Source organism: Balaenoptera acutorostrata, chromosome 3 (assembly GCF_949987535.1).
Source record: "Balaenoptera acutorostrata chromosome 3, mBalAcu1.1, whole genome shotgun sequence".
Classification (NCBI taxonomy): domain Eukaryota; kingdom Metazoa; phylum Chordata; class Mammalia; order Artiodactyla; family Balaenopteridae; genus Balaenoptera; species Balaenoptera acutorostrata.
The window spans coordinates 59,700,167-59,725,131 of NC_080066.1; the positions used below are offsets into that span (position 1 = coordinate 59,700,167).

The 24,965-nt window shown below is 48.1% G+C and overlaps 1 protein-coding gene across 1 annotated transcript in view; it reads left to right on the forward strand.

Annotated features, from left to right (window-relative positions):
• The window catches only part of ADAMTS7 (ADAM metallopeptidase with thrombospondin type 1 motif 7), a 62,511-nt gene that overhangs the window by 24,684 nt on the left and 12,862 nt on the right, over positions 1-24,965 (forward strand). The window contains exons 9-13 of the mRNA XM_057544781.1: positions 20,844-20,988; positions 21,578-21,670; positions 22,071-22,216; positions 23,599-23,768; positions 24,023-24,156. Of these exons, the coding sequence (XP_057400764.1) occupies positions 20,844-20,988; positions 21,578-21,670; positions 22,071-22,216; positions 23,599-23,768; positions 24,023-24,156 (688 nt within the window). The remainder of the gene's footprint in view (positions 1-20,843; positions 20,989-21,577; positions 21,671-22,070; positions 22,217-23,598; positions 23,769-24,022; positions 24,157-24,965) is intronic.

The following is a 24,965-nucleotide window of genomic DNA, read 5'->3' on the forward strand; positions in this document are numbered from 1 at the left end:
GTTTATCAATTTTGTTTATCTTCTCAAAGAACCAGCTTTTAGTTTTATTAATCTTTGCTATTGTTTGCTTCATTTCTTTTTCATTTATTTCTGATCTGATCTTTATGATTTCTTTCCTTCTGCTAACTTTGGGTTTTTTTTGTTCTTTCTCTAATTGCTTTAGGTGCAAGGTTAGGATCATCTTTACTGTCATTATTCTGAATTCTTTTTCAGGTAGACTGCCTATTTCCTCTTCATATGTTAGGTCTGGTGTGTTTTTACCTTGCTCCTTGTTTATTTGAGATGTTTCCTGTTTCTTGAGGTAGGCTTGTATTGCTATAAACTTCCCTCTTAGAACTGCTTTTGCTGCATCGCATAGGTTTTGGGTCATCGTGTCTCCATTGTCATTTGTTTCTAGATTTTTTTTTGCTTTTTTTTTTTAATAATGTGAGTTGTTTTTTTATTTTTTTTAATTATGATTTATTTATTTATTTATTTTTGGCTGTGTTGGGTCTTCGTTTCTGTGCGAGGGCTTTCTCCAGTTGCGGCAAGCGGGGGCCACTATTCATCGTGTTGCGCGTGCCTCACTATCATGGCCTCTCTTGTGGCGGAGCACAGGCTCCAGACGTGCAGGCTCAGTAGTTGTGGCTCACGGGCCTAGTTGCTCCACGGCATGTGGGATCTTCCCAGACCAGGGCTCGAACCCGTGTCCCCTGCATCGGCAGGCAGATTCTCAACCACTGTGCCACCAGGGAAGCCCTCTAGGTATTTTTTGTTTTCCTCTTTGATTTCTTCAGTGATGTTGGTTATTTAGTAGTGTATTGTTTAGCCTCCATGTGTTTGTATTTTTTACAGATCTTTTCCTGTAATTGATATCTAGTCTCATAGCATTGTGGTCGGAAAAGATACTTGATAAAATTTCAATTTTCTGAAATTTACCAAGGCTTGATTTGTGACCCAAGATATGATCTATCCTGGAGAATGTTCCATGAGCACTTGAGAAGAATGTGTATTCTGTTGTTTTTGGATGGAATGTCCTATAAATATCAATTAAGTCCATCTTGTTTAATGTATCATTTAAAGCTTGTGTTTCCTTATTTATTTTCATTTTGGATGATCTGTCCATTGGTGAAAGTGGGGTGTTCAAGTCCCCTACTGTGATTGTGTTGCTGTCGATTTCCCCTTTTATGGCTGTTAGTATTTGCCTTATGTATTGAGGTGCTCCTATGTTGGGTGCATAAATATTTACAATTGTTATATCTTCTTCTTGGATCGAGCCTTTGATCATTATGTAGTGTCCTTCTTTGTCTCTTGTAATAGTCTTTATTTGAAAGTCTATTTTGTCTGATATGAGAATTGCTACTCCAGCCTTCTTTTGATTTCCATTTGCATGGAATATGTTTTTCCATCCCCTCACTTTCAGTCTGTATGTGTCCCTAGGTCTGAAGTGCGTCTCTTGTAGACAGCATATATACAGGTCTTGTTTTTGTATCCATTCAGCGAGTCTGTCTTTTGGTGGGAGCATTTAGTCTATTTACATTTAAGGTAATTATTGATATGTATGTTCCTATTCCCATTTTCTTAATTATTTGGGGTTTGTTATTGTAGGTCTTTTCCTTCTCTTGTGTTTCTTGCCTAGAGAAGTTCCTTTAGAATTTGTTGTAAAGCTGGTTCGGCGGTGCTGAACTCTCTCAGCTTTTGCTTGTCTGTAAAGGTTTTAATTTCTCCATCAAATCTGAATGAGATCCTTGCTGGGTAGAGTCATCTTGGTTGTAGGTTTTTCTCCTTCATCACTTTAAATATGTCTTGCCACTCCCTTCTGGCTTGCAGAGTTTCTGCTGAAAGATCAGCTGTTAACCTTATGGCGATTCCCTTGTGTGTTATTTGTTTTTTTTCCCTTTGCTGCTTTTAATATGTTTTCTTTATATTTAATTTTTGATAGTTTGATTAATATGTGTCTTGGCGTGTTTCTCCTTGGATTTTTCCTATATGGGACTCTCTGTGCTTCCAGGACTTGATTAACTATTTCCTGTCCCATATTAGGGATGTTTTCAACTATAATCTCTTCAAATATTTTCTCAGTCCCTTTCTTTTTCTCTTCTTCTTCTGGGACCCCTATAATTCGAATGTTGGTGCATTTAATGTTGTCCCAGAGGTCTCTGGGACTGTCCTCAGTTCTTTTCATTCTTTTTTCTTTATTCTGCCCTGCAGTAGTTATTTCCACTGTTTTATCTTCCAGGTCACTTGCCCATTCTTCTGCCTCAGTTATTCTTCTATTGATCCCATCTAGAGTATTTTTAATTTCATTTATTGTGTTTTTCATCGTTGCTTGGTTCCTCTTTAGTTCTTCTGGATCCTTGTTAAATGTTTCTCGTATTTTGTCTGTTCTATTTCCAAGATTTTTGATCATCTTTACTATCATTATTCTGAATTCTTTTTCAGGTAGACTGCCTATTTCCTCTTCATTTGTTAGGTCTGGTGTGTTTTTACCTTGCTCCTTCACCTGCTGTGTGTTTTTCTGTCTTCTCATTTTGCTTATCTTACTGTTTGGGGTCTCCTTTTCGCAGGCTGCAGGTTCGTAATTCCTGTTGTTTTTGGTATCTGTCCCCAGTGGCTAAGGTTGGTTCTGTGGCTTGTGTAGTCTTCCTGGTGGGAGGGACTAATGCCTCTCTTCTGGTGGATGAGGCTGCCTCTTGTCTTTCTGGTGGGCAGGACCACGTCTGGTGGTGTGTTTTGGGGTGTCTGTGACCTTATTATGATTTTAGGGAGCCTCTCTGCTAATGGATGGGGCTGTGTTCCTGTCTTGCTAGTTGTTTGGCATAGGGTGTCCAGCACTATAGATTGCTGGTCGTTGAGTGAAGCTGGGTCTTGGTGTTAAGATGGAGATCTCCAGGAGATTTTTGTCGTTTGGTATTACGTGGAGCTGGGAGGTCTCTTGTGGACCCGTGTCCTGAAGTTGGCTTTCCCACCTCAGAGGCACAGCCCTGATGCCTGGCTGGAGCACCAAGGGTCTTTCATCCACACGGCTCAGAACAAAAGGGAGAAAAAATAGAAAGAAAGAAAGAAAGAGGATAAAATAAAATAAAGTAAGATAAAATAAAATAGTTATTAAAATAAAAAATAATTATTAAGAAAAAAAGAAAAAAATTTTTAAATAAAAAAAAAATGGACGGACAGAACCCTAGGACAAATGGTGAAAGCAAAGTTATACAGACAAAATCTAACACAGAACCATACACATACACACTCACAAAAAGAGGAAAAGGAGAAAAAATAATATATCTTGCTCCCAAAGTCCACCTCCTCAATTTGGGATTATTTGTTGTCTATTCAGGTATTCCACAGATGCAGGTACATCAGGTTGTTTGTGGAGCTTTAATCCGCTGCTTCTGAGGCTGCTGAGAGAAATTTCCCTTTCTCTTCTTTGTTCGCACAGCTGCCTGGTTTCAGCTTTGGATTTGGACCCACCTCTGCGTGTAGGTCGCCTGAGGGCGTCTGTTCTTCGCTCAGACAGGACGGGGTTAAAGGAGCAGCTGCTCTGGGGGCTCTGGCTCACTCACACCGGGGGGAGGGAAGGGTACTGATGCGGGACGAGCCTGCGGCGACAGAGGCCAGAGTGACGTTGCAGCAGCCTGAGGCGCGCCGTGCATTCTCCCGGGGAAATTGTCCCTGGATCACGGGACCATGGCAGTGGTGGGCTGCACAGGCTCCCCAGAGGGGTGGTGTGGATAGTGACCTGTGCTTGCACACAGGCTTCTTGGTGGTGGCAGCAGCAGCCTTAGCGTTTCATGCCCGTCTCTGGGGTCCGCGCTGATAGCCGCGGCTTGCGCCCGTCTCTGGAGCTCCTTTAAGCAGTGCTCTGAATCCCCTCTCCTCGCGCACCAGGAAACAAAGACATGAAAAAGTCTCTTGCCTGTTCGGCAGCTCCAGACCTTTTCCCGGACTCCCTCCCAGCTAGCTGTGGCGCACTAACCACTTCAGGCTGTGTTCACGCCGCCAACCCCAGTTCTCTCCCTGGGATCTGACCTCCGAAGCCCGAGCCTCAGCTCCCAGGCCCCGCCCGCCCCGGCGGGTGAGCAGACAAGCCTCTCGGGCTGGTGAGTGCTGCTCGGCGCCGAGCCTCTGTGCGGGAATCTCTCCGCTTTGCCGTCCGCACCCCTGTTGCTGTGCTCGCCTCTGTGGCTCCGAAGCTTCCCCCCTCCGGCACTCGCAGTCTCCGCCCACGAAGGGGCTTCCTAGTGTGTGGAAACCTTTCCTCCTTCACATCTCCCTCCCGCTGGTGCAGGTCCCATCCCTATTCTTTTGTCTCTGTTGTTTCTTTTTTCTTTTGCCCTACCTAGGGCAAAAAGGAGTTTCTTACCTCTTGGGAGGTCTGACATCTTCTGCCAGCGTTCAGTGGGTGTTCTGTAGGAGCAGTTCCACTTGTAGCTGTATTTCTGATGTATCTGTGGGGAGGAAGGTGATCTCCGTGTCTTACTCTTCCGCCATCTTCTCCTCTCCTCCACCATGCTGTTTTGATTACTGTAGCTTTGTAGTATTGTCTGGAGCCTGGGAGGGTTATGCTTCTAGCTTTGTTCTTTTTTTTTTTTTAAGATTTTTTTTTTGATGTGTACCATTTTTAAAGTCTTTATTGAATTTGTTACAATATTGCTTCTGTTTTATGTTCTGGTTTTTTGGCTGCGAGGCATGTGGGATCTTAGCTCCCCACCTGCACCCCCTGCATTGGAAGGCGAAGTCTTATCCACTGGACCGCCAGGGAAGTCCCTTCAGCTTTGTTCTTTTTCCTCAGGATTGCTTTGGCAATTTTGGGTCTTTTTTGGTTCCACATCAATTTTGGGATTTTTTGTCCTAGTTCTGTGAAGAATGTCATGGGTAATTTGATAAGTATCACATTAAATCTATAGATTGCTTTGGGTATTAGACTGGCCATTTTAACAATATTTTTCCAATCCAAGAGCATGGGCTGTCTTTCCATTTCTTTGAATCATCTTCAATTTCCTTTACTAATGTTTTGTAGTTTTCAGCATATAAGTCTTTCACCTCCTTGGTGAGGTTTATTCCTAAGTATTTTATTTTTTTGATGTGGTGTTTTTTTTTTTTAAAGGATTTTCTTATTTATTTATTTATTTATTTATTTATTTATTTATTTTTGGCTGTGTTGGGTCTTCGGTTCGTGCGAGGGCTTTCTCCAGTTGCGGCAAGCGGGGGCCACTCTTCATCGCGGTGCGGGGACCACTCTTCATCGCGGTGCGCGGGCCTTTCTCTATCGCGGCCCCTCCCGTCGCGGGGCACAGGCTCCAGACGCGCAGGCTCAGCAATTGTGGCTCACGGGCCCAGCTGCTCCGTGGCATGTGGGATCTTCCCAGACCAGGGCTCGAACCCGTGTCCCCTGCATTAGCAGGCAGATTCTCAACCACTGCGCCACCAGGGAAGCCCCTGATGTGGTTTTAAAATGAATTGTTTGTTTACATTCCCTTTTTGATATTTCATTGTTAGCGTAACGAAATGCAACCAATTTCTATATGTTAGTCTTGTATCCTGCTACCTTGCTGAATTCGTTTATCAGTTCTAGTAGTTTTTGTGTGGAGTCTTTTGGGTTTTCCATATATAATATCATGTCATCTGCAGATAATGACAGATTTACCTCTTCCCTCTGAATTTGAGTACCTTTTATTTATTTTTCCTGTCTGATTGCTGTGGCTAGGACTTCCAGTACTATATTGAATAGAAGTGGTGAGAGTAGACATTCTTGTCTTGTTCCAGATTTTAGTGGGAAGGCTTTCACCTTTTCACCGTTGAGTATTATATTGGCTGTGGGTTTGTCATAAATAGCTTTTATTATGTTGAGATATGTTCCTTCTATACCCACTTTTTCAAGGGTTTTTTTTTTTTAATCATGAATGGATGTTGAATTTTATCAAATGCTTTTTCTGCATCTATTGAGATGATCATGTGGTTTTTGTCTTTTGTTGATGTGGTGTATCACATTGGTTGATTTGCATATGTTGAAACATCAATGTGACCCTGGGTTGAATCCAACTTGGTCCTGGTGTATTTTATGTGTTGTTGGTTTTGGTTTGCTAATATTTTGTTGAGAATTTTTGCATCTATATTCATCAAAGATACTGGCCTGTAATTTTCTTTTTTGATAGTGTCTTTGTCTGGTTTTGGTATCAGGATGATGGTGGCTTCATAGAATGTCTTTGGGAGTTTTTCTTCCTCTTCAGTCTTTTGGAAGAGTTTGAGAAGGATCGGTATAAGTTCTTTGTGTGTTTGGTAGAATTTGCCTATGAAACCATCTGGTCCTGGGCTTTTGTTTGTAGGGAGTTTTGTTTGTTTGTTTTTTGTTTTATTTTATTCCAGATTACAGATGCTATTTCACTTCTAGTGATTGGTCTGTTCAAGTTATCTATTTCTTGATTTAGTTTTGGTGGGCTGTATGTTTCTAGAAAGTTGTCCATTTCTTCTAGGTTGTCGAATTTGTTGGCATATAATAGTTCATCATAATGTCTCATGGTTTTTTATATCTCTGCAGTATCAATTGTGATTTCTCCTCTTTCATTTCTTATTCTGTTTATTTGGGTCTTCTCTCTTTTCTTCTTGGTGAGCCTGGCCAGAGGTTTGTCAATTTTGTTTACCTTTCAAAGAACCAGATCTTGGTTTTATTGATTTTTTTCTATTGTTTTTTAAATCTGTTTTATTTATTTCCTCTCTGATCTTTATTATTTCCTTCCTTCTGCTGACTTCAGGTTTTGTTTGTTCTTCTTTTCCTAATTCTTTTAGATGGTTAAGTTGTTTATTTGAGATTTTTCTTGTTTCTTAAAGAAGACCTGTATCGCTGTGAACTTCCCTCTAAGGACTGCTTTGGCTGCATTCCATAGATTTTTGTATGGTTATGTTCTCATTGTCATTTGCCTCAAGGTATTTTTTGATTTCTTCTTTGATTTCATTGTTGACCCATTGGTTTTTTAGTAGCATGTTGTTTATTCTCCATGTAATTGGTTTTTTTTAATTAATTAGTTTATTTATTTTTGGCTGTGTTGGGTCTTCGTTACTGCACTGGGCTTTCTCTTGTTGCGGGTGAGCCGTGGTTACTCTTTGTTGCGCTGCCTGGGCTTCTAATTGCGGTGGCTTCTCTTGTTGTGGAGCACGGGCTCTAGGCATGTGGGCTTCAGTAGTTGTGGCTCGCAGGCTCTAGAGTGCAGGCTCAGCAGTTGTGGCACACGGGCTTAGTTGCTCCACAACATGTGGGATCTTCCTGGACCAGGGCTCGAACCCGTGTCCCCTGCATTGGCAGGAGGATTCTTAACCACTGTGCCACCAGGGAAGCCCTTTGTAATTGTTTTCTCTTGTTTCTTTTTCTGTGGTTGATTTCTAGTTTTACGCCGTTGTGGTCAGAAAAGATGCTTGAAATAATTTCTATACTCTTAAATGTTTTGAGGTTTGTTTTGTGCCCTAGTATGGGGTCAGTCCTAGAGAATGTTCCATATGCACTTGAAAAGAATGTGTATTCTGCTTTTTTTGGATGTAATGTCCTGAAAATATGAATTAAGTCTAACTGTTCTATTGTATTATTTAGGATCTCTGTTGCCTTATTGATTTTCCATCTTGAAGATCTATCCATTGATGTGAGTGGGGTGTTAAAGTCTCCTACTGTTTTTGTGTTCCCATCAGTTTCTTCCTTTATGTCTGTTAGTATTTGTTTTATGTATTTGGGTACTCCTATATTGGGTGCATATATGTTGACAAGTATAATATCCCCTCCTTGCATTAATCCTTTTATCATTATATAGTGTCCTTCTTTATCTTTCTTTATAGCCTTTGGGTTTTTTTAATATTTATTTTTTTACTTAAGTGTAGTTGATTTACAATGTGTTAGTTCAGGTGTACAGCAAAGTGATTCAGATATATATATATATATATATATATATATATATATATATATATATACACATACACACACACACACACACACATATATATGTGTGTGTATATATATATATATATATATATATATATATACACACACACACACCACATCTTCTTTATCCATTCCTCTGTCGATGGACATTTAGGTTGCTTCCGTGTCTTGTTTATAGCCTTTGTTTTAAAGTCTATTTTGTCTGATATGAGTGTTGTGACCCCTACTTTCTTGACATTTCCTTTTGTATGAAGGAATATCTTTGTCCATCCCCTCACTTTCAATCTATGTGTGTCCTTTGCCCTAAAGTGGGTCTCTTGTAGGCAGCATATTGTAGGCTCTTGTTTTTTAATCCAGTCTGCTGCTCTGTCTTTTGATTGGAGCATTTAGTCCATTGACATTTAAGGTAATTATTGACAGATATGTATTTATTGCCATTTTAAACCTTGTTTTTCCATTGATTTTATATTTCTTCTCTGTCCCTTTCTTTTGCTTTTTGTTTTTCCTTTTGTGGTTTGATGATTTTCTTTTGTATTATACTTCTTTTTGGTTCTCTTCTTTTTGGTTTTTGTGAATCTATTGTATGTTTTTGATTTGTGGTCACCCTGTTCTTCAAGTATGTTAACCCCTTCCTATATCTACTTGTTTTAGACTGGTAGTCATATAGGCTCAAACACATTCTTGGAAAAAAACCCTACATTTTCTTACTCTCCTCACCCACATTTTATGATTTTGATGTCCTCTTTTACATCTTCATGTTCATCCTTTTATTGTTAATTGTGGTTATCATCTCTTTCACAGAAATTTTTTGATTTTTTTTTAAAATCTATGTACTGACTTATTTAAGTGATTTCCTTTCCAATTGTGATTTTCTCTTTCTTAGGAGTCTTCTTTGTATTTAGAGAAGACCTTTCAATATTTTCTTTATGATAGGTTTAGTATTGCTATATTCTTCTAGTTTTTGCTTGTGATAATTGAAAATTTTAAAAATGATAATTTTGCTGGGTAAAGTATCCTAGGTTGCAGATTTTTCCCTTTCAGGACTTTGAATGTATCTTGCCACTCTCTTCTGGCCTGCAACGTTTCTGTAGAGAAATCAGTTGATAGCCTTATGGGGGTTCTTTTGTAATTAACTCTTTTTCTCTTTTTTGTTTAACATCTTTATTGGAGTATAATTGCTTTACAATGGTGTGTTAGTTTCTGCTTTATAACAAAGTGAATCAGCTATACATATACATATATCCCCATATCTCTTCCCTCTTGTGTCTCCCTCCCTCCCACCCTCCCTATCCCACCCTTCTAGGTGGTCACAAAACACTGAGCTGATCTCCCTGTGCTATGCAGCTGCTTCCCACTAGCTATTGTTTTTACATTTGGTAGTGTATATATGTCTATGCCACTCTCTCACTTTGTCCCAGCTTACCCTTACCCCTCCCCAACTCTTTTTCTCTTGATGCTTTTAGAATCCTCTCTTTAACTTTTGCCATTTTAATTATAATGTGTCTTGCTGTGGCTCTGTTTGGGTTCATCTTGTTTGGAACCCTCTGTGGTTTCTGTACCTGGATATCTATTTCCTTCTTTAGGTTTGGGAAGTTTTCAGCCATAATTTCTTCAAATACATTTTCAATCCCCTTTTCTCTTTCTTCTCCTTCTGGGAGCCATATTATACGTAGATTGGCATTATCCCATAGGTCTCTTATTTTCAGAACTCGGTGTCTGTCAGACTGAAGAGATCTGTTTCATTGTTCTTTCAGGGCAATTCTCTTGATCTTTTAATTGGGAGTGGTTCCTCTGCTTCTTTATTTTACTTATATTTCTCTTGCTCTGAGTTTAGGAGAAACAATTATCTACTGTGGTCTTGGAGGGCTGTTTTTGTGTGGGAGCGGCCCTGTGTAGCCTGTGTGGGTTTAATAAGTTTTTGGTGCAAGGGCTGTTTTTAGTATGGATGCCCACCACCTCTTTCTTCAGTGTATGCTGGCCATTATCCCCTTGATAGTAGGTGTGACTAGAGCCTGCATTGGATGTTGAGCAGGGCCTCCTCTTTGCTCTGTGGTTGTCACTGCCTTGTCCAACTGTTTCCCAGTTGTTGGAATAGAAGCCCCCAGATCCGTTTCTGAGCTGAGATGTAAGGTAGGCAGGACTGGAGCATTCCCACTGGGAGAGGAGCCACTGAGTATTCCTCTGCCAGAGCCATCCACTGGTGCGCATGCTCTGTTGTGTCACCTGTCACCCATTGTGTGGGATCACAAAGTCCACTGTTGTTGGCACTGCCCTTGGCCCTGCCTCAACCATGGGAATGACGTCAGTAAACCCTGGTGTTTCTCAGGCGTTGTTTTCGCAAGACCACCAGTGCAGATCCACTGAAATCAGGTCCCAGGACTGCAGTAGTCATGCACCTGGACTTGCTGTGGGAGCGAGGCAGCTCAGATCCTGACCTGGCCCAGCCCCTGTGTGCAAGTGCCCACAAAGCCCACAGCTCCTAAGGCCAGACCCGTCCCAGCCACAGGAGCACCCACTGTCTGCTCGGATGTCCCACAGGTGCTGTATTTACAAAGCTGGCAACAGAGGTGTAAATCCACAGCTCACACAGCTGGGGAAAGATTTCAGCCCTGCTTCATAAGTCATGAGGTCCCTGGGGCTCAGTTGTGATTTCAGCCCCACCTCTGCACATGGGCAACCCACTGGCACCTGCTCCTGGAGCCCACCAAGGCAGTGGCTGGCATGGGAGCCCACCAAGGCCGTGGCTTGGGTGTGTGGGCCCACCCAGGCAGCAGCTGGGACATGGAGAAAGAGGCTGCTATGGCGGCCCCACCCCTCCCTTTGCTCACCACTCAACAATGGTGCATCACTTCTATGGCAGGCCCGGGCTTCTTCTGCAAACAGCCCTGGTTGCAGCCATACCACATTCCAGCCCCTTTAGGCTGTCTCCACACAGGCAACACCAGTCCTCTCTCCAGGTCTCCTCTAAACCCCAAGTTTCAGCACCTAGACCCCTCCTGTACCAGCAGATTCTTGTCTCAGGCTGCGGCATGCAGGGTGGTGGCGTGGACTGTCTGTGCATGTCTCTCTCTGTTCTGCCTGCCACAAACCAGTTGTTTTGCTCTTCTCCAAGCCTCTGTAGCTCCCTTTCTGTCCCAGTTGATCTCCCAGTGAGGGGGCTTCCCAGGGTGCAGGAACCTTTCCTCTTTTACCTCTCCCTCCCAGGGGCGCAGGTCCCATCCTGCTTCCTTTCCCCCACCTCTTTCATCCTACCCAGTTATGTGAAGGTCTTTCTTGTACTTTCAGGTGTTTGAGGTCTTCTGCTAGTGTTTAGTAGGTATTCTGTGAGAATTGTTCCATTTGTAGATGTATTTTTGATGTATTTGAGGGAGGAGGTGAGTTACATCCTTCTACTCTGCCATCTTGATTCATCTCCCAGTACCATACTGTTTTGATTACTGTAGCTTTGTAGCATAGTCTGAAGTTAGGGTGCGTGAAATCTCCAGCTCTGTTCTTTCTCAAGATTATTTTGGCTATTCGAGGTCTTTGTGTTTCCATGCAAATTCTAAAATTATTCTAGTTCTGTGAAAAATGCCATTGGTATTTTGATAGAGATTGCATTGAATCTGTAGATTGCCTTGGGTAGTATGGTCATTTTAACATTATTGATTCTTCCTATCCATGAACATGGTGTATCTTTCCATCTGTTTATGTCATCTTCAATTTCTTTCATCAGTGTCTTACAGTTTTCTGGGTACAGGTCTTTTACCTCCGTAGGTAGGTTCATTCCTTGGTATTTTATTCTTTTCAATGTGATGGTCAATTGGATTGTTTCCTTAATTTTCTTTCTGATAATTCACTGGTAGTGTATAGAAATGCAGCAGATTTCTGTATGTTAATTTTGTATCTTGTGGGACTTCCCTGGTGGTGCAGTGGTTAAGAATCTGCCTGGCAATGCAGGGGACACAGGTTCGAGCCCTGCTCTGGGAAGATCCCACATGCCGTGGAGCAGCTAAGCCCGTGCACCACAACTAGTGAGTCTGCGCTCTAGAGCCCGCAAGCCACAACTACTGAGCCCATGTGCCACAACTACTGAAGCCTATGTGCCTAGAACCCGTGCTGTGCAACAAGAGAAACCACTGCAGTGAGAAGCCCACGCACCGCAACAAAGAGTAGCCCCTGCTCGCCGCAACTAGAGAAAGCCTGTGCACAGCAACGAAGACCCAACGTAGCCAAAAATAAATTCATTTAAAAAAAAAAATTTTTGTATCTTGCAACTTTACCAAATTCGTTGATGAGTTCTAGTGGTTTTTTGGAGGCATCTTCAGGATTTTTCTATGTATTGTGTCATGTCATCTGAAAACAGTGACAGTTTTACTTCTTCCTTTTCAATTTGGATTCCTTTTCTTGCCTGATTGCTGTGGCTAGGACTTCCAATACTATGTTGAATAAAAGTGGTGAGAATGGGCATCCTTGTCTTGTTCCTGATCCTGGAGGGAATGCATTCAGCTTTTCACCATTGAGTATGATGTTTTTTCACCATTGTGTATGATGTTAGCAGTGGGTTTGTCATATATGACCTTTATTATGTTGAGGTATGTTCCCTCTATTCCCACTTTCTGGGCGGTTTTTGTCATAAATAGATGTTGAATTTTGCCAAAAGCTTTTTCTGCATCTATTGAGGTGATCATATGGTTTTTATTCTTCAGTTTGTTAATATGGTGTATCACATTGATTGATTCTCAGATATTGAAACATCCTTGCATCCCTGGGATAAATCCCACTAGATCATGGTGTATTGTTGGATTCTGTTTGCTAATATTTTGTTGAAGATTTTTGCATCTATGTTCATCAGTGATACTGGTCTGTAATTTTCTTTTTTTGTGATATCTTTGTCTGGTTTTGGTATCAGGGTGATGCTTCATAGAATGAGTTCGGAAGTGTTGTTTCCTCTGAAATTTTTTGGAATAGTTTGAGAAGGATAGGTGTTAACTCTTCTCTAAACATTTGGTGGAATTCACCTGTGAAGCCATCTGGTCCTGCACTTTTGTTTGTTGGGAGTTTTTTTGTTTGTTTCTTTTTTTAAATTACTTCAATGTCATTACTGGTAATTGGTCTGTTCCTATTTTCTGTTTCTTCCTGGTTTAGTCTTGGGAGATTATATATTTCTAGGAATTTGTCTATTTCTTCTAGATTGTTCATTTTATTGGCATATAGTTGTTCGTAGTAGTCTCTTATGATCCTTTGTACTTCCATGGTGTCAGTTGTAACTTGTTTTTCATTTCTGATTTTGGCCCTCTCTCTTTTTCTTTTGATGAGCCTGGCTAAAGGTTTATCAATTTTGTTTATCTTTTTATTTTTTTTTTCAGGAAAGGCTTTATGGGGGCCCCTGCTGCAGCAGGGGGGAGCACGAACAAACAAAAGGTTCCCTTGCTTGCTCACTCCCTGAGGGGAGGGCGAGCTTGTTCCTTATATGGGGTGAGGGTCCAGCTCTTATTGATCTTTTTATTGGCTTTTTTTTTCTATTTTTTTTGGTCTTTATTTCTAAATGATTAGCATAAATTTTACCATTCATCTTTATGCAGTGCCAATTTTTAAATGCAAATATAGGCACATTGAACTCATATGTGGAATCACTAAAATGATGCAATTCATATTTCATAGCTCATATTTACCAGAACGGTGGACATACTGCACAAAACTAATTTGACTGGTTTCATTTCACTTCATAACATGCACACATTCTCCCAATACTCTCTGCCTTGGCTTACTGATGGGTGAGGAAGAACTGATGGGAAATGGAACTATCTTTACATTTCCTTCTAGCCCATCATTTTCAGTGCAGTAGTTGGCTGATACAAGGAAGTAACACAAATAACAAAGGATTATAGAGTTCCTTGGTCATTTCTGTTTCTTAAAACATCATTGCCTTCTTTCTGCATTTGAAGCAAGTTCTGGTTCTAGTGCAAAGTATGGCCTCTGGGGCTGTCCTAGACATAGCATGCTTATCTTCCAATTGCTTAGAGTCTCACTGAATTCCTCCACATCATGGGTCTGCTGGGATGCTGTGCTCGTGAGGTGGCAAGGAGCAGAGGACACAGACATCGCATATCTCCCCTGCTCACGCACATGCTTCTTGTTCCATCAGAACTCGCTTAACAGAACACAAGTTCAAAAATATTAAGAGTTCGAGATGGCAGTAGAAGAGCTTTAAATCACCTGCTGCACTCTTCCCCACCCTCCATTCTTTGGGCAGCCACTTTCAACTTTCATTCTTTTTAGCTTTTTCTTACCTTATTTACTTTCATATTTCCAAAAAGCCTTCCTAGAGTGCTGTTTCTTGATTTTTCAATTTAGATATTATCAGATGACTTGTACAATGGAAGGTTGGGATTTAACCCCCTTGTGTCACTTCCTGCACACATTTGCCCCTGCCATCACATCCCAATATCGTGTTAGCATATCTTGATTAAATCCACGTTCAGTGTTTTCATTATTAGGGTTGTATAGATAATGCTGAACCAAGTGTTGTAACAAAATGATATTCTCTTTTTAAGAACCACTTTTTTATTTGCCTAGTTTTCTTTGCTTCTCTAAGTCTTCCATATCCTACAACAATTCTACAAAATGTCTCTTAATCCAGTTTTCCCTAAGGCAATCCCTGCCCCATCATCTAACAGTTTCCTTCTTTCCTGGACACCCCCCTCAACTTCCCTTTGTCCTTCTGCTCCAGCCTAAACTGGATGCTTTCTGTTTCTCCCCTAAAGTTGTCATGCATGGTCTTTCTGTTTCCTGGATCTCTTGCTTACCTTTTTTAGAGGAGTTTACTTCTTTTTTTTGGTGGAGCATATTCTCAAGTAGCCTTCTGAGAAGGGGTGTATGGAGGTGAATGGTTTGCTTGTCTTAAAATGTTTGCTTGTCTTTATTCTTCCCTCATACCTGACTGATCATTTGATAGCAACTTCTAAGTTAGAAGTCTTTCTCCCTCAGAATTTCAAAGGTGTCTTTCCTTTGTCTTCTAGCTTCCAACACTGCTGTTGACAAGTCTCAAAGCAGTCTCATTCCCAAACCTTTGTATGTGACCTTTTAAAAAGTCTGGAAACTTTTAGGATTTTCTCTGTCTCTCTCTTAATATAGAGAATATTCTGTCTGTCTGTGTCTCCCTCTCTCTCTTTTTTTAAATTTAAAAAAATTTTTTTAAATTTTTGGTTGTGTTGGGTCTTCGTAGCTGCACGCAGGCTTTCTCTAGTTGCAGTGAGCGGGGGCTACTCTTAGTTGCGGTGCGTGGGCTTCTCATTGCGGTGGCTTCTCTTGCTGTGGAGCACTGGCTCTAGGCACGCAGGCTCAGTAGTTGTGGCTCGTGGGCTCTAGAGCACAGGCTCAGTAGTTGTGGCACACGGGCTTAGTTGCTCCACGGCATGTGGGATCCTCCCAGACCAGGGATCGAACCTGTGTCCCCTGCATTATCAGGCAGACTCCTATCCACTGCGCCACCAGAGAAGCCCTCTCTTTTTTTCTCTTGGTGATTTAAACTTTTGCAGTTATGTGCCTTGGTCTACTTTTATGTTGGGAGGACACTTGGTAGTCCCTTTTAATCTAAAAATTCATGTCCTTCAGTTCTTGGAAATGTTCTTATATTATTTATTTGATAGTCATCTTGCTTTTATTTTCTCCTTCTGGAACCCTTCATATCCAGCTGTTCTCTCCCTTTCTTATTTTTACATTTTTTTACTTTTTTTCATCTCTTTCTGTTTACTGGAAGACATCCTTATCTTTACCTTATAACCCTTCTATTACATTTAAAATTTTTTTCCTATTGTACTTCTACTTTCCTGATCTTTCTTATTCACTAAATACTCCTTTTTATTATCCTTTTCTAGTTCCATGGGTAGAGTATCTTATCTTTCTGAGGTTATTATTTATGTGGATTTTTTTTTCTTTTGCTCCCTGCAATATCTTTCTTTCCTTTGAGTTATTTTTTTAAATCTTTCTGTCATGTTAAAGGTTTTCTTAAGATGGCATGGCTGATTCCCTCCGTGGAAGGAGGCACTGGGCTGGCAGTTGGGAAGTCTGTAGACTGGGCCGCACTTTTCCACATCACCGCTGAGGGACTGGTGGGGACGGGGCTGTTTCTTTGGGAGATCTTTAAATGTCAGTATCTAGGGTCATTTTTCTGAGTGATTGTTGCCCCAGAGAGGCATTCTCTAGTCTTTTCCTGGGAAGGTGTAAGTCTGGCTACAGCGTTCTGGCATCCAAATGGGGAAGGAGCTTGGCGGTTATCCCAGCCTTCCTCGTGTAGACTTTTCTCTGTAGGTCCCTCTGCCTCAGGCCTTCCACTGTGCCTGGTGTTCCTGGACCAGATCTTCTGGGTCACCCTCTCCCGAGAGTGACCCCGGCCCTCTGCCAGGCAGGGAGGTGGCCATCGCCTGGCTACCTAGGGTTGGGAAGGGGATCTAGTGGGTCTTACAGACTTTCAGCCCGGCTCTTGTCCTCAGTCTTCCTGGCGCACAGGCCTCCAGGGGTCCCTGGGACGCTGATTCCTGAGCCCTTCCAGTGTCCCACTTCTGGGTAGTTTCCCCCTGCAGGACTGGCTCTCAGCATTCACTGCTGTGGTAAGTCAGCTGCGACTCGATCATCTGCTTTTCAGCTTCTAGAATGTTTGCTGACATCTTTCATCTGCCATCATCACCTCTCTCTCGACCTTTGTCCTTGTGGATTTATGCCTTGTTTATTCCTTTCCTATCATCTTAGTGGGGCTCTGGAAGGGAGTGGGAATAAACCTGTGTCTGTTCGATGAGCCATATTTTTCTAGAAGTCCATTCACTGGGGCCAGGTTCATTATGGATGTGAGAGCAAGGACTCTGGCCTCTGATAGAAGAGGGATTACCGGGTGGAGAGTGGGACTAGAAACAGAGAAGAGTTGAGTTTGATGTTAAGACCCTGGACTCTGGGCCAGGCTTCTCCCCATGTTGGCAGACAAGTTACATTAGCCCTAAGCCTCAAAGACTGGGGATAATGATGGGACTGCCTCCTGGGTTGCTCTGAGGATTCAGTGAGCAAACACGTGAAGTGTGTAGCACAACGCTGGCCACATGGTTAGCATTCAATGCCTGGTGACTGTTATCACTGCTACCAAGTGATAAGTGATGAGGAGCTGAAACAGAGAAGTGGCCCGGGCAGGGAGAGCTGGGTAGAAAACTATCCCAAGGGTCTGTCACCTCCCCGACATGGGAGTCAAGAGTGAGAGAAGGGCTGGGAAATCAGAAGAGTAGCCGCCCCTGCAGCACCCTGAGGGCTTTTCCCAGCTGCCCCCACCCAGGGTGCCACCCAGCCTGACTTCTCTCAGGACAGACAGACAGACAGATGCGTCTCTGTCTTCATTCAGCTGCTGGAATGCGTGAGGGACTTGGCTTGGGGCCTGGGGTGAGGGTGGGAGGAGAGGGCGAAACCCTGAGCCAGCCAGGGCCTCCCGGAGCCTTGGCACCAAGAAGAGCTGGAAAGAGGCGGAAAGAGAGATCCAGGCGTGGCAGATGGAGGGGAGCTGGGGAGGGAGGAGAAGTTCATCTCCCCAAGGGTGATCGCACTCTCACCTCTCCATCCTGGAGGGTCAGGCAGGAGGGGATCACAAGGCCCAGGACAGGTGCGGGAGGGGGTGCTCAGACGGAGAATGTGGTACCAACCTGTCCTCCAGCCCCTCCACCCTCCGTCTCCTTGCTGGGGGTGGGACAGAAGACAGGACAGGTCCCACCTAGACAGGATGGAGGCCAGAGTGAGCAAGATTCACAGAAGGAAGGCGCCAGGTGGAGTCAGGCAGTGTTTCCAGGGCTTGAGGGTGTCTCAGAGGCACTCAGACCACCCACCATTTCCCCCTGGATGGGACACTCCTCAGCTCCCTGCAAGTAGATGTTTATTAGGCCACACAGACCCAGACATTGGCGAATCCCACTTGGTCTCAAACTGTGCTCAGGGGGACAGTGGTAGAGGAGGCAGTGTCCCTGTCCTCAAGACCCTCCCCATCTGGAGGGCACAGACATGTGACAGTTCTGGGTAATTAGCACTGTGGCAGACAGGCCTGTGGGGTTTGTAGGAATCTGGAGAAGGGGCAGGGACATCATCTCTGAGAAGGAGCCGTGGAGCTGCCCTCTGAGGACTAATGCAGCACCCTGAGGAAGAAGGATGCTCTAGGTGGGGTGCACAGCGTGGTCCAGGGCTGGCAGTACGGGAGCGTGGGGTGGGATGGAGAATCTTCAAGAGGTGGTGGTGGGGCTGGAGGAAAGCTTCTGGGGCCTGCGGTCATTGGCCAGTCCAAGACGTCAATCTGAAGAACCTGAAGAGCCTTTCTGGGCTGAGAGCTGCTTTAAGGGACCTTGCTGTTTCATAAGGGACCTCTCGTTTCATGAGCTACTACCTGGACCTGGGGCCAGGGAGGGAAGGCCCTGTTCTCTCATGCCTTCACAGCCAGGATTTCTGCAAGGACAGAGGCGGGCCTGATCGTGTGTCGGGCCCTTGCCCGCACCATCTGGCGACTCCATGACCAGGCCCCCAGGGGTGGCGAGGGGAGGGGGGCACACAGGTCTCTCCCAGGTGATGGGCAGCTCTTTGCAGTCCTTGAGGTGGGAGTGACACCTCCGACTGGAGCCACCCGCTGTCTGCTCTGACCCCACGTGGGGTTGCCCAGCCCACTATAATTAGAGCGAGGAGGGGCCCCGAGGGGAAGGGCTGACGTATGTCAGCAGCATGGGGAGCCTGGCAGTAAGCCGACCAGAGGAAGGAAGGGCCGGCTGCCGGCCGCCCCTGTGACTTTTCCCAAGTAGATGCTGCTATTTATACCTCTGTTGCTTGGGATCACATAAGCTGACTCAGCCTCTAGTAGATGTGGATGTGAAGGCCCAGAGAGGGTAAGGGATGGCCCAAGGCCACACAGCATCTGTAGCAGGGCAGAATTCGGGTTTCCAGTCAGCACCTGGGCCTGAATGTGGCTCTGATTCTGGTGGTGGGTCCTATGAGGACCCTTCAGGCCCCCCAACCTCTCACACACATATAGGAGGGCCCTGAGAGGTGGTTGTTGCTCTGGCTGCCCAGCAGCAGGCCACAGAAGCTTGATACGTGGCACTTCAGCACCGGGTCCTGGCCGGAAAACTGAAGGGCTGGTTGTGGCCTGGGACCTGTTGGTGTGGGGCTGAGGCACGTTGGACCCCAGTCAGAGGAGCTCCTTGGTTGGGTCTGAGTCAGAGGAGTGGGTGAACCCCCCCCCAGCTACATCTTGAATTGTGTCCTGCCAGACAAAAAGGAGGAGCCCCAGGGCCAGGTTGACCCTTCACCCCCTTCCTCCCCATCTCAGCCGATGCTCTGCCCCGGGGTGCAGGCCCAGGGAGCCCCCAAGCTGAAGCCAGCAATCAGAAGACTCCTTTCTCCCTGCCAGGCCTCAGCTGCCATGATTTAGAACTTCTATTTGGGGTGAAGTGTTTGAGGCAGGCTCACGATCGGATGGGAGGAGCTCTGCACCAAGGGCAGCCTAGCAAGTGGGCACGTGGGCGCTGGCAGACTGGCCTGGCATCACATCCTGACCATCACTGCCCTCCCACATGACCCAGGGCAAGTGACACACTGCCCTGGGCCCTGAAAGTGTAAGGAGATGGTGGTGGTAGAGTTTTCTGCTTGAGGGGCTGTGAGGAGCAGATGAGAGAGTGCCCGCTCAGCACCCAGGGCCAGCCTGGCCTGCGGTGATCTGGGACAGAGGGCTGGGTCCCACGCCTGTTCATTTGCCCGATGCCCATTTTAGAGGGTCCGTTTCTAGCTAACACAGGTGGGCCAGGTGATTCTGGGTGGGGAGGGGCCCCCAGGGTCCTCAGCAGGCGTCTGGTCACTGAGGCTTTGTTCCCTGAAGCTCTGGTGGATCCCAGGCCCTGCCACCAGCCAGGGGACTTAGGAGACCACATGGACCACCCACCCTGGCCTGGGGTCGCAGCTCCTAGACCTCTGCCTCTGAAATTTGGACTCCCAGATCCCAGTGGCTGACTGCCCCCAGCCTTTCCTCACGCGGGCCTACAAATTGGCCTATTTCCCGGCCTCTCCGTGGCCCGTAGTGTCTCCTTCCCTCCTGGCCAGACCCCAGCATCCATCACCTCTGCCCTTCTTTCCTATGCCCCCCTCAGTCCTAACCAGGACCCTTTGCTCATCCTGGCTCCCGACCTGGCACCAGCCACCCTCAAGCCTCCCAGGCTGGAAAACTGGGGGGTTTCTGCCTCCCCCTACCCTGCTTAGCCTGGGACCCCAAGCCCCACAGGTCCTGCCTCCCTCCTGCTGCTGCCAGGGAGTCCTGGCAGGAGATGGGCAGGAGTAAATAAGGGAGTGACAGGCAGGCAGGGCTGCCCCTGGGCTCTCTCCCAGGTTGGCGGCCGGACAGGGGGCAGCCTTCAGGCCTTGGTTCTCCCACAGGTGACCCTAGGTCTCAGCCCAGGGCGGGGCCATCAGAGGCCTGCTGTTGTATCAGCTGTGATGTGATGCTCTCCAGATCATGGACTGAGGGGTGGAGGCTGCGGGAACTCCGAGCAGGGTCACATGAGGGCTTAGTGGTCCAGGAGGCTTCAGAGGGAAGGGCCTTCGGGCTGGATCTTGGGGAGAGAGGCTTCACCAGTGGGGGAGTGGGGAGAGTGTCGTGGGTGGAAGGAATAGTTTGTGGAGAGGCCTGGCACTGGGAGCGGGGATGAGTTGTTTAGCCAGCTGGAGTGCCCTGGAGATGGATGGGAGAGGCTGGGAGGGTCTTTCATGCTAGCTTAGGTCAAAGAATAGGATGGGTGAGCAAGGAGGCTGGAGTTTTCCCTAAGTTTAGGGCTTTAAGCCCCTTCCCACCTTCCCTGCCCAGCTGGCCTGGTGCGGCCTCTCTGATGGGTCTCTCAGGCTGCCCCCTCGGCCCCAGAGGACAGGTGGCCCCTCACTTCATAGTCCTGTCCCGTCTCTACAGCCGTGGGTGGGGCCTCTGCCTGGACGACTCTCCCACCAAGGATGTCATCGACTTCCCTTCGATACCACCTGGCGTCCTCTATGACGTGGGCCACCAGTGTCGCCTCCAGTATGGGGCCTACTCTGCCTTCTGCGATGACATGGACGTGAGTGTGGGGCCTGTGTGGACACGGGGGAGGAGGGCAGCCCTCAGCAGCCCGCAGACCCCACCCAGCCTGGGCTCGGCCCACACGTGATGCCCACGAGATGTAAAGTGGCCTGTGGGAGAGGCCTAGGGTTGGGCGGCCATAGACCCAGGTCTGCATTCTGGGTGGACCATTTACCAACCATGGGACTTTGGGCAAGACCCTCACCTGCTGGAGCTGGATCATAAGAGGTAAAATAAAAGCTCTCCGGCGGGGTCCTGGGGAAGATCGCCCAAAGTGATGGCCATGGGCATGTCAGAGACCCTGCGGCTTCTAACCAGGGTGTTTCCAGACGGGTAGGCTGGGGCTGGGAGAGGTGTGGGCGAGCTGGGGACTGCCCTGAGCCGCAAACCCGAGCCCGGGGCCCCAGCCAAGGTCCCCCCACACCACGTGGTCCGGGAAGACAAGAGGGGGTTCCAGCTATAGACCCCCACCATGTGCCAGCCCCAAGGAGGGATTCCCAGGGGACTCGTGGGGGTGGTGAGGGGGCAGGGCAGGTGGTGGCCCCGAGGAGGAGGTGAAGGTATGGCCCTTGCCCTCCTCCTTGCAGAATGTCTGCCACACGCTCTGGTGCTCCGTGGGGACCACCTGTCACTCCAAGCTGGATGCAGCTGTGGATGGTACCAGGTGTGGGGAGAGCAAGGTAGGGGTTCCCCACTCCAGCTGCGGAGGGGGTGAGAGGTGAGACTCCCCGCTGTGTCCGTGCCCTGGGGTCGGCCTTGGCTCACAGACTTGCTCATGCCCTTAGCAGAACCCCAGCCCTCTCTGGCCCAAGTCCCCACCTGCAGAATGGAGGCTTTGGGGCAGAGCTTGACTGGGCAATTCTCCAAAGTGCCTTCAGCTCAGAAGAGTCAGCATGTGGACTCTTATTTTATTCCCTGCTCGGCTCCACCATGGGGCCCAGGTGTTGGGCGACTGGAAGGGGGCCTCCACCAGCCCTTAGGTCCTTCCCCTCTGGGCCTTTCCAGGCCTCCCTCCCACCTTGTTCTCACTAGGGTGAGGAGCTTGGAGTGGGCTTGCTCTACCTCTGTCTGTCTCGGTAGTGGTGTCTGAATGGGGAGTGCGTTCCCATGGGCTTCCGGCCCGAGGCCGTGGACGGTGGCTGGTCTGGCTGGAGCGCCTGGTCCGTCTGCTCCCGGAGCTGTGGCGTGGGCGTACAGAGTGCCGAGCGGCAGTGCACACAGCCTGCGTGAGTGCGGGGCCGGGGCTCCCGGGGCAGGTGGGGTGGGGCGCCCTGGGCAGAGTCGGCGATTGCAGGGACACTGGCTGTGTCCCAGCCTCCCACTCGCAGAAGTATCCCCATGGAGGCCGAGCCCGGAGTGTCCAGAGCCACCTCGGGTCACTTCTAGGAGTGCCCCGGAGGCTGATTGAGTCGCCACTGCTGACCCCGTTGCAGAGAGGGAAACACCAAGGCCCAGAGACTGGAGGGACTCATCAGAGGCCACACAACAAAGCAGCAGCTGGTGGGAGGGAAGCAGGGAGGACAGTGGCTAAGAGCTTAGACCCTGAACCTTAGACGGATCAGGGTTCAAATTCCCTCTCCACCCTTCTCTGGGCCTCAGCTTCCAGAGAAGGTATGTGATGGGGCAGCAGCAGTGCCCATCTGGTAGAGGATAAATGCAGGTAAAGCCCTGCAGCTAGTTCGTAGCAAGCGCTCAGTAAATAGAGCTGCTTAGTGGCATTTGAGGTACAAGTGGGTCCAAGATGAGACTGGGGACAGCTGGGAGAATTGGTCAGCCTGGGAGGGGTGCTGTGTGACCTGGGGTGAGTGACTTCGTCTCTCTGGGCCTCAGTTTCCCCATCTAAGAGTGGTGAGGTGAAGATTCAGGGAGATGCAGAGAGGCCAGCTGTACTGTAGACTGAGGGGCTGCCTGGCGCCTTTGGATGAGCCCACTTCACTAGGCTGCCCCAGGGTGGGCATGGGATTCAGAGCCAGGTCCTTCTAGAGCCCCATGCTTATACCCCACCCTGCCTCCAGGCCTCTAGGTCTGAGCTGGGTTGGGGGCAGACGGGGTGGGGTTAGGATTCAGGATCTATGCTGGGGGCATACCTCTCAGCTGGGCCAGGGCCAAGGGGGCTTCCTTTGGACCTGGGCTGGGGTGCTGCCACCAGGAACACGTCTGCTGACACATGGGCTGTCAGGACTCTGGGTCCCACGGGCTGGAGACTTGGAGTAGCCCCTTCAGCTAGTGCCAGTCATGTCTGCAGCTTGGCCCAGCCTCTGAACAACCCTCTGCAGAGGCAGCCCCAGTCCCGTTTTATAGATGAGGATACTGAGGCCCAGATGGGTCCAGAGACTTGGCCAAGGTCACACAGCAGGTTAGGGGCAGAGCCCAGGCTTCCTGCTGCCACCTTCCCTGAGATCCTTTCAAACAGGGAGCCTGTGTCTGGACCAGAGTGTGGGCGACCCACAGGGAGAGCAGCGTGAACAGAGGTGGGCGGCGGGAATCTCTGGGTGTTAGGGATGCGGGAGGAGCTGCTCACTCCGAGGGCCCACTTCCGGATCCGGGTGTGCAGTCGGCACTCACTGTCACTGTGCACTCACTGCCCCCCACCCCACTCTCCCCACAGGCCCAAATACAAGGGCAGATACTGCTTGGGTGAGCGGAAGCGCTTTCGCCTGTGCAACCTGCAGGCCTGCCCCGCCGGCCGCCCCTCTTTCCGCCAAGTCCAGTGCAGCCACTTTGACGCTATGCTCTACAAGGGCCAGCTGCACACGTGGGTGCCCGTGGTCAATGACGGTGAGTCCTATTGCCCACAGGGACACTGAGGCCTGGAAGGGCAGAGATCCAAGGGCCAAGGTGGCCCAGTGATACAGGCACTGTCTGCTGGGGCTGCAGCTCCCTCCTGGCTCCCGTGGACAGCCTTGCAGATACTACCAGCCCAGTGGAGCCCCCAGCCCGCCACTGATGGGTGTCGTGGAGGCGGTCTTCCCGGTGGCCTCCGTGACTCCTGCCCTGGTTGTCCCTCATGGCTTCTCTGCTTGGGCCCCCAGTGAACCCCTGCGAGCTGCACTGCCGGCCCTCGAATGAGTACTTTGCTGAGAAGCTGCGGGACGCTGTGGTCGATGGCACCCCCTGCTACCAGGGCCAGGCCAGCCGTGACCTCTGCATCAACGGCATCTGCAAGGTGTGCCCAGCTAGGACGAGAGTCTCCAGCCCTGCCCTCCCCAACCCCCTGGCAGGTCTCCTCTGGCTTCCTCCTGCTTCCCTCTGGCCACCCTCCCCAGGCTGTACCATTGGGCTTCCCCGCTCTGCCAGTGAAGCCCTTTGATGGTCTCCCATCGCCTCTCAGCAAAGCCTCCCCGCTCCTCCTGGGACAGGAGCCCCCATATCATCGGACCTCACCCCCAGCCTCTGCCTCCACCACGGCCTGCCGGCCATGGCTTCTGAATGCTGGCTTCTGTACCGGCCCAGCCCCGGCCCGGAAACCAGAGCTCAGGTGGTAGCTCGACCTCCTGCTGGCTGGATGACCCCCAGCAGTGGTTTCCTCTGCGATAGTAGAAAGGGGACTGTCCGTCCTTGTAGCCACGTCACAGGGTTAAATGCAGTCATTTAACAGGGCATTGCAGGGCCGTGCAGGCCTCAGGGCCTGGCACAGAAAGCGTCAGTGTTTGCTGACAATACTTAGACTTATTTCCAGCAGTATCAGTGGCCACTCCCCCTGCCCATGTCCTCAGCACTTTCTTTCCCCTGCTCCTGGGAAGGGAAGCCCCTGGACGTAGAGGCCTGGGCTCTGGGGAGGACCAGCAGGGAACACTGATTCCTGTTGGGGGGAAGTTCCTGTCCCTGCTGGTCAGGAGCGCGGGTGTGCCAGCTCCCCCTGCCTGCTGGGGCCTTTTACAAAGCTTCTCCCGTCTCTTGTCTCAGGAGATCTCGCAACACACCTTCACGGTGCAGGTGGTTCTCCCTGTTTCACATCTGAGGAAGCTGAGGCTC